The sequence below is a fragment of the Eimeria mitis genome, genomic scaffold (assembly GCF_000499745.2).
Source record: "Eimeria mitis Houghton genomic scaffold, Emh_scaff773, whole genome shotgun sequence".
NCBI classification, from domain to species: Eukaryota; Apicomplexa; class Conoidasida; order Eucoccidiorida; family Eimeriidae; genus Eimeria; species Eimeria mitis.
This window is the reverse complement of record NW_013575671.1, coordinates 785-1,002: the sequence shown is the minus strand read 5'-3', so window position 1 is coordinate 1,002 and position 218 is coordinate 785. Positions and strand designations below refer to the sequence as shown.

General features: G+C 58.3%; 1 protein-coding gene across 1 annotated transcript in view; it reads right to left on the bottom strand.

Annotated features, from left to right (window-relative positions):
• Window positions 1-211: 211 nt before the first annotated feature.
• Window positions 212-218, bottom strand: part of EMH_0021810 (uncharacterized protein) — a gene marked incomplete at both ends in the record, with an annotated part of 741 nt that continues 734 nt past the window's right edge. Inside the window, one exon of the mRNA XM_013501844.1 lies at window positions 212-218. Within this exon, the coding sequence (XP_013357298.1) occupies window positions 212-218 (7 nt within the window).

Sequence of the window (218 nt, the reverse complement as noted above, 5' to 3'; positions counted from 1 at the left end):
TATGGCTGTAGAAGGTGATGCTGCTGCAGCTTTGCTGCTGGCTGTTCTTTGGATTGATTGCCCTGTTTCTGCTGCTGCTGCTTTTGCTGCAGTTGTTGCTGCTGGTGCTGCTGCTGCTCGTGCTGCACTTGCTGCTGCTGCTGCTGCTGCTGCTGCTGCTGCTGCTGAGGAAGACGGCGAGTTGTGTGCCTGCGCCGGCTCTCCACCGTCTTCAGTGG